The sequence below is a fragment of the Rhizophagus irregularis genome, chromosome 11 (genome assembly GCF_026210795.1).
Source record: "Rhizophagus irregularis chromosome 11, complete sequence".
Taxonomy (NCBI): domain Eukaryota; kingdom Fungi; phylum Glomeromycota; class Glomeromycetes; order Glomerales; family Glomeraceae; genus Rhizophagus; species Rhizophagus irregularis.
In genome coordinates this window covers 2,722,564-2,731,691 of record NC_089439.1, presented here as the reverse complement: position 1 = coordinate 2,731,691, position 9,128 = coordinate 2,722,564, and the positions used below count along the sequence as shown (strand labels likewise).

The following is a 9,128-nucleotide window of genomic DNA, read 5'->3' as shown; positions in this document are numbered from 1 at the left end:
ATAATAATAAATATAATAATAATAATAATATATCCAATATATACCAAAATTTTTGTACTCTTGGTACTCTGATACGCGTTATATATAAAAAAAAAAAATTTCAACCCTAAACAAATAACAATGAAATAATTAACGGTCATTTATCATAGAAATATATATATATATATATATATATTTGCACATTTGCACATTTTACACATTACGTATTATATAAAATTGTAAAAAAAAAAAAAATAATTTCATCCTCAAAAAAAGAAATTATTTTTTTATTCTTCCAAATAAGATTTTTTTATTATTAATAAGTTACACATATCTAACATACGAATTATTTTATTTAAACGTACAAAATTCCTGATAAAAAAAAAACTTTTTTATTAGTTTTTTTGAATTTATGATAAATTTTGCAGAATTGTTTATTAAATTAAAAATTCTCCTTTTTCTTATATTATTAATACGTCCGGAACGCATATCATATTTTTTTAATTTTTCATCCTAATTTTTTTTTTTTTCTTTTTCTTTTTTTTATAATTTCTTTTTACCAGTTTTATTGCATATATAATTTATCTTTAATTAGTATAGTTTTTCTATAATTGATACAATATTCCGTACGTTGTGTAAATCATTTCCACGTGCATTAATTATTTTATATTCAAAAAAAAAAAAAAAAATTTCCAATCTTTTTCTCGATCGCCTTACTTATAAAAGCACCTAGTTTTCTTTTTCTCCTTTTCTTTGTCTTTTTTTTTTAAAAAAAAAAAATTTCCATGTCACTATTAAAATGTATACTGGAAAATTTCACAGGTTTATAACAATATTACTACTATTAATTATATATAGTAGTACATATTGTACAGCAAAATTAATACTATTTAATGTAAATAGGGAAGAATTAGGATCGTTCGATACTGTAAATTTAAACTCTTCTAATTTTAATTCTTATTCATTAAATGGAATATTAAAAATTGGTGAATTTTCGGAAGATCCAACAACATTGCCATGTACTCTAAACAAACCTCATACACAAGAAACTATTACAGTTTTATTGATAAGATTTGATGAAGCCATGACGAATCGTGGATGTTCTTCTTATTCTGACATAATTCAAAGGTAAGAAGATTTTTTTTTTAAAAAAAAATTCGATATTTAGATTAATTCTCTAGATCTTGTTTTGAAGTCAAATAAAAAATATATATGTTACAAACATAAATATATTTTAATTAAAAAAAAAAAATAAAGTCCTCGAGATTCCTTGTGAAGGAGAGAAAAAAGAGTGGACAAATAATAAACAAACAATAAACCACACATTTCCCGTTTTATGTTGGAAAAAAATAAACGAGTGTTCAGGCTTATCTATAATTAGTAATATAATAGACGATCAAATAGTTTTTTTTTTTGTTTATAATTCAGGGGTTATTTTGGTTTTAAAGAAAAGTACCTAATTCGATCGATCATGTGAATCATCTGATCCTCACGTGATTTCTAATAAAAAAAAAATTTTTTCTTTTCTCCGATAGTAACGAATGGTTACAACATATTTATACGGTACAAACAACAATTCCCGTTTCTGAAACTAAAAATGAAACTAGGAAATCTTTACTAAATTCACCACCGATAATAATATTTACATCAATGAATGAAGATCCTGGTATAAGAGAAAATTATGGGAATATTGATATATTATCAAAATCTGAATCAAGATTAGCTTTGATAAGAGTATCAGATGCAATACAAATTTCGGATTTAGAACCACAAATTTCTTTTGTAAAATATATACCTGAATCAGGTCCTTGGATAAGATTATTTCAGAGTAAAGAATGGAAAATATGGTTAATTTTCTTTGAAATGTTCTATTCATCAGTTGCAATCTTGACTTTTTCATCTTTTATATTTGCCATTAAGAATTACAAATATAATTATACAAATCCAAGATTATGGTTATTTATAGCAATTTTATCTTATACATTTAGTAAGTTTTATTCTATCATTTAGATATTAATAGATTTCAACAAATTTCGTGAAATTAATTTATTATTATTTATTATATTAATAATCGAAATTTAGTTTTCCTTGTTATGTTGGGATATGATCCGTGGCCGATACATTTGTCGGAGTTTTATTATGAGATTATCTTCATGGCGGGTTATTACATACTATGTTTATGTTACGCAATATATTTATTTCCGTGGTAAGTTTCCATAATTACAAAAAATTTTATTTATTTATTTTTATATCATTCGTTAATCGAACTTTTTTTTTAATAGGATAAAAGCAACAAGAAATTTAACAGAAGTAGTAAAATATAATATAACATTTGTTCATAAATTGAGTCGAATATTTCAAGGTGGAACAGTGTTAGCTATATTAATAAAAACAGCATCTATTATATTTTATTTACTTCAATTTTCACCAAAGGAAATTAAAATATCTATAATGATATTAAATGTGATATTTATCACATTGGAAGTATTATTTTGTATGATCGTAATTACTACATTTGGAACTTTTGGTATTATAATTGTCTTTGCAAGAATTCATGAACAGAAAACAAGAAGAAGAAGTAGAGAACGTCGACCTGCTGGTTCAAGAAAATCCGTTCGTAAAGAAATTTTCCTTGTAAGTTAAATCCCGATTATTTATTATTATTCAAAAGAAAAAAAACGTGTTAAAAAATTTTTATTTATTTATTTTTTTTAGTCGGGAATATTAACAATATTAGTAATAATATCATTATTATTTTTAACATTTCAAAAAGTTTCAAGATTATTTTTACCAATATCAATAAAATCATTTTGGATAATGAGAACAATGAATGATGTATCAAATATATTTAGTAGTTTAGTATTAATAACTGGATTATATTCAAATACGATTGGAAAATATTCTCACATGATTTATACTGGTAGTAGTGATGAAAATATTACTACTTCCACTGTTTCAGATAATTCTATAAACAATGTTAACGCTATTATTAGTAATGATATAATTAATTATGATACAAATAATAATGATAATATTAATGTTATCACTACTACTGCTACAACATCTGGTCGAAATAAAAGATCCACTATAGAGGTTTTATTTGGTAGGAATAGTTTGGGATTGTAAATAATTCAAAAATTATTCTCTTTTTTTTTTTTCCTATATAATAATAATTTTAATATTAGAATAATCATCACATTAACTTATTCCTATTTTTTATAAATCATAATTATCATCATCATATTTGTAAATAGCAATATTGGAGTTTTTCTTTCTTTTTTTTTGTAAATATATTTTTTTTCTTTTTTTTATTGGGAGATATATTTTATTTCATATTTATTTCCGGGTAAAATAAATAAATTATTTATTTAAAATGATTCCTTAAAGTCAATAATAAAAAAAAAATTTCATTCTAAAACTAATTAAATAAATAAATTACCGTTCGTTATTATCACTAATTCGATCGCCATTATTACCAGACAAATAAATTAAGGAATCTAATACTATTTTGAATCATAGTTCTTTATTTGAAGGTAAAGTCCGATAGGCTTGTAATAAATAATCAACAGCATATATTATATTACATATATTACGAAATAGGAACAGTCAATAATATTTCGGTTTCTTGAAGTATGTTTCCGACATATAAAATTTGGGGGATAAACATATAAAATTTAGGAGATAAAGAGCATAAATTTTTTAAAAGATATCAAATATTACTTTGATTAGATCATTTGCTTATGTTAAATCTTACTTCATCTTGTGTCAGTTATGTGCGATATCTCTTTACTTTTTCATAATATTAATAACATAAATGGTTCTTTATATTTTTCCATTTAAGATGTTTCAATAATCAAACAACTGTAACACCATAATTCCACTTGCATATATGAATATGTTACATTATACCCAATTATGTCATAACTCAAAAAAACAATTTACATTAATAGTTAGTTGCAGAAAATTCATCAAATCTAAAACGTAAATTTAAATATTATACTTATTTTTCTACAAGAAATGGGTAGATTTAATGTGACACAACAAAATTTTCGTAATCAAATTATAAGAGCATTTATACGAGACCCAAAATTTTGATTTCATATGATAAAAGATGTTATTAAATCATTATATGTAATATTATCACGATCATTTAATCTATATGAAAATTTTCTTTTTGATATATGCTATGGTATCTATTACGATAAATATGCTATCATGGCACTCAAATTTTTCATTTGATTCAAACTCATAAACTTGTATTTTTTCATAGTACTTATTATATGGGTTCATTTAATGATTTATTTTTTATATTAAAATTAATAGACAATAAAAAATTAATTGATGATTGATGCAAGTAAATTTACACGATCAAGGATCATTTGCATGATAGACATTATTAGTTAATTAATAATTATGGTGAATTCCGTATTCGAATCTTTTTGATTTTTTAATTAAATGCCCGGATAAACATTATATTATTAACAATCTAGTAAATTTAAAGCATTTCTTTCTTAAAAAAAATTTTCTAAATTGAGAAATAAATAAACTGCATGTCATATTTGTCATATTTGTATAATTTATTCGAACTCCGAAATTCAAGGGAGGTTCGTTGATAGATAAATAATCTATTCTTCCATGAACTGCCTTTTTAGTTAACGTGTGTTATTTTTTACAATCTAAAATAAATAAAATAAAAGAAATGCTTTAGAAAAATCTTAATATGCAACATGCATGGTAAAACTATGCATGTTTGTTAAAGGTACAGTATTACGATGATGCGGTCACTGCATATTTAGTGTGATGATGATAAAATTTTTAGAAATTTCTATAAAGTATAGTCTGAAAGAAAATTGTTTTAAAAATTCGTTAATATTTATTATAATCTATTTTTAATTTATTTTTTTTCTCGCTGTATTTTCTAAGATTCAAAAGCTAGAAAGTTCGATTTAAATTATAGTATCGTGCAGTAGATCTATCTTTATATAATCATGTTATACAATATTTATTTCAAAATTCTAGATCACAAACAATATTTTCTGTTATAAATTTGGCATTATCATTAAAATGAATAAATTGGGTAAATCGATTATGATCTTCCAAATTTATTAATCATAGTGTGCTTCCTTTTTAGTCCATATAAATATTTTTTCAATTAAGTACGTTCATTGATTATTTATCTACCCATTTTCGTTTTATCCCGATATAATTTCCATATAAGTGTAAATTGAATTTTCTGCCAATCACCTGGTTACATATTGTTGTACATATGATTCCTTTGCCCAGGAAATAAAGAAAATCCTGACTTCCGATTTTTAATATTTTTATACTAATCCATCTATGTATAATAAAAGGATTAGAAGAAGAAAATTTGCCATTATCTATTTTGATTTCAATACCTAAAATAGTTCAGGTAATATATATCTAATTATTCATATGAATTTAAAATATATGGTAAAATCATCATGCTTTATAGACCATTAATGACTAACTCATATTTTTACGGGAGTGAACTTAAGATCGACTTAGTTATAATTATTAAAATAAAAATGACAGTTAACTGGATATAAATCAAAATCTAAGCCTATTCCAGATTTAGTTTTTTTTTTTGATTTTTTTCAATAAATTTTTATAGAAAATTATTATTTTTATTTATTATAGTAATACATACCTTTTAGATTTCTAATTTTAAATTTTTTAATCCTGACGGAATTCCTGATCGAGAATGAAGATTCGGCAAAATAAAAAAGAACCATTCTTCTATTCTAGTTTTTTGTTTACCATAATTAGATTAAAAGTGACTATGATATACTTTATATCAGATTTTATGGTATTGACCGTATTGTATGTTTATTTTTAGAATTATCAGATCAATCCTTGATGTATGAATTCAAAAAGGATAAAGTTTAGAAATGGTATTGATATGCAATTTAATCACGCGAAATAGTATTTTTTCTAAAAAAAATTACTTAAATTATTCACTTCATAAAAAAAAGTATACATATTGTTAATAGAACAATAATTGATTAATTATATTTAAATTTTTTTTTTTTTGCCAAGCTTTCAGACTTTACCTCATGTGATGATATACAGGGAAACGCGAAAAATCAAGGCGGGTTGATCGTGGCTATCGTTATTAAGAATTTCGAAGCTATCTATCGAAAAATTAAAATTATAATGCGATCCTTGCAAAAAACTTGATATTATATCATCAAAAAAAAATAATATTCCATATCATTACGAATTAATATCATAAACCCTTTTTATTAATATTACTATTTCGAGAAATGATTCCGTATTATACAATATACCCGATATATTTTATACAGTTATACAGGTCTGGTTCATTTCGCCAACAATCACTTTACTAGCTATTCACCGAAAGGGTTATTATATTTTACCGACGTTTGTTACACCGATGATTTATTATCCCAGTGCAAAGCTATTTTTAAAGAAAATTAAAAATTTTTTTTTATCATAAAACAAACATTGAATATTTTATTATTTAAAAAATACTACTTTTCTTGCTCATACAGCTAAATATATAAATAATCATAGTAAACATTAAAGCTATGAACATTAATTTTATGTTTATTATGAATAGAAGGAACAACTTCACTTCGCAATTTAGATAGAAGAAAATGGGATGATAATTTTAACCAATAAGAAAGAGATTTGATAATTTCATACTATATACATCTTTCCTTATATGTATACATTATTTCGTAAAAAAATAATATATTTATACAAAAATATAATGGTGATTTTTTTTATTAAAAAATTAATTGGCGGGAGATGACCTGTCGGTGAGAAGATCCTGTCGGCGATTGTCGGTGAAGTAATTGTCGGTGAGTTAACTACTAGTTAACTAGTAAAATATTAGTATACAATTAATTTTGAATTACAGGGGTTATTTAGGTTTAATGTCTAGAAAAAGAATACGCGTTCTAATATAAAAAAAAAAATTTTTTTTTTTGAATTGTGTTAAGGAGATACTTTAATTGTTCTTATTTTTTAATTTATCCTTTTTTATCAATTTTTTGTTTAACCTTAAAAAAACAAGAAGGGAAAAGTCAATCTTATAGCTATTGTTGGTTTCGGAATATCTTTTTTTCTTGGCGTCAATTTTTAATCAAAATGAACGATCCTTTTTTATATTATAGTTATATAAATCTGATCAAAAGTTTGGAAATCTTAAAGATGAAAAATTGGTCATAAAGAAGGAGAGAATTTCAAATTGAAGATGCTGCACGAACATCCTGTTTCGTTCGTTCACGAAAGTTCAATATTATTGATTATCGTCATATGATTTATATGACATATGATGTTCTTATGATGACACTACTCGGACCTAATATAATATAACCGGATTACGACCTGAAATTAACAAGATCATTTCCATATTTGGGTTCGTTAATATTATGTCTTTTTTTAAAATGGGTGATTATAATAAAATCAAAAAAAAAATGTATGAAAGGGAGACCTTTCTCCTTTAGGCGTTAAATATACTCCCGAACAATTAAGTTGTACAATAACGCCCGTCTACGCCAAGTTCGATAATCTTTCAATATATTTAAGAATGAAATTCCAATTTTTTTATTCATTCTAATATAGAAAAAAATAAAGTTTCATTCAAAGAAATACCGTAAAATAAAGTTTTTAATTGAAACTTCCCGTTATTGATTTTTTGAAATTTCATGAAATTACGTACGTAATTGTGATACAGCAAACGAACCGTCGGTAAATCACGGAACAAAATTTCCTTTAGTTTGCAAATTGTTCCGTTAACATTGTGTGTATATCAAATGTTGATAATATTTCCTCGGAAAATCTTTTCCAAATAATCTTTTTTTTTTAATAATTATATTATTTAAAAAATATATGAATTTAGTATAAAAAAAAAAATTTTTTGTTGTTTTAATTAAACATAAAATAATAATAATAATAATAATAATAAATAAAAAATGGAATCGACAAAAATACAAATACAATACTTTCGATCCAACTCCAAAATTAAAATCTAGTTCATTACAGGTTTTTTTTGTTTCTTTTTTATTAAGGATGATGAAAAATTGTATTAATTGTGGAAGTAAATATAACAAAAATATTATGAAAATTGTTTATCACAATACGTCATTAATGTTATGTATTTAGAAGTACAAGATTTTCAACTGTAAAGGGGGGATGAAAAGTTGAAAACTTTATACATTATACAATTAGAAAATTGTTAATAAGTTTTCAATTGGCTTAAAACAAATGGGTTCATTTTACAAAATCGTACTTTTATATTGAAAAAACAAAATAAAAAATAATTTAAAATTGAAATTATTTATGTGGAATTATCCAATTTAGAATTTTGTTCGGGTTGTTATCTTCGTATTTCTTCCGGATGGATAGAAATCATTATATACTGTATAAAAAACTATTCCAATTGCTTTATTTATCATGGTGAGACGCTACTAATTAATGCATATTTGTGGTAATTTGAAGCTTCGAATTGTAAAAAATGACGTTCAAATTGGCTGGGTCGTTGGCCATTTTGAATGACCCCTGAATGACCCTTGAATGACCCAATGGCACTCTAATGCTGTATAATTTAGGCCAAACTTATGATGCCAGCTAGAATTATCAAATATATAATATCACGTGATATATATACATCCGTTGAAATTGTACATTATAATTTTGGGCAGAATTATGAGACATGATGTAATTTTTAAACTACTATATCATTTGTTCAAAATGACCCAAATGACACGTGACTACCAAGTCGCTGGAGTGTAGAGAAACAATTTGCCATTCTAATCTTAGTTGTGTGTAGTGGAAATTATAAATTTATAATGATATAGATCTAATTTATTGATTTTATTATTGAAATACTATATATTCTTCTATTGCTATTTTTTTGGAATTATCAATTATTATTTATGACATAATCATTTAGTAATTATCGCTTCCATCTTATAACATTAATAATTAGGACCAGCTTACAGATAATAAAAATTATTAGCTCTTTCATTTTTATATTACAATTTTATAGATTCATTTTTGTTTTTATAGACAATGATTGGTTATCTTTTATATTTATTACGTTATTTTTTTTTTATATTTAAATAGGAAGTAAAGATTATAAATTGCAAATTACAAATTTG

The 9,128-nt window shown here is 23.7% G+C and overlaps 1 protein-coding gene across 1 annotated transcript; it reads left to right on the top strand.

Annotated features, from left to right (window-relative positions):
* Positions 1–778: 778 nt before the first annotated feature.
* On the top strand, positions 779–3,105 carry OCT59_003080 (uncharacterized protein; the record flags this gene model as incomplete). Its single annotated transcript, XM_066145383.1, has 6 exons — positions 779–801; positions 883–1,107; positions 1,515–1,966; positions 2,062–2,185; positions 2,262–2,613; positions 2,695–3,105. The coding sequence occupies 6 exons, from the start codon at positions 779–781 to the stop codon at positions 3,103–3,105; spliced, it is 1,587 nt and encodes a 528-aa protein (XP_065996109.1).
* Between the last annotated feature and the right edge of the window lie 6,023 nt (positions 3,106–9,128).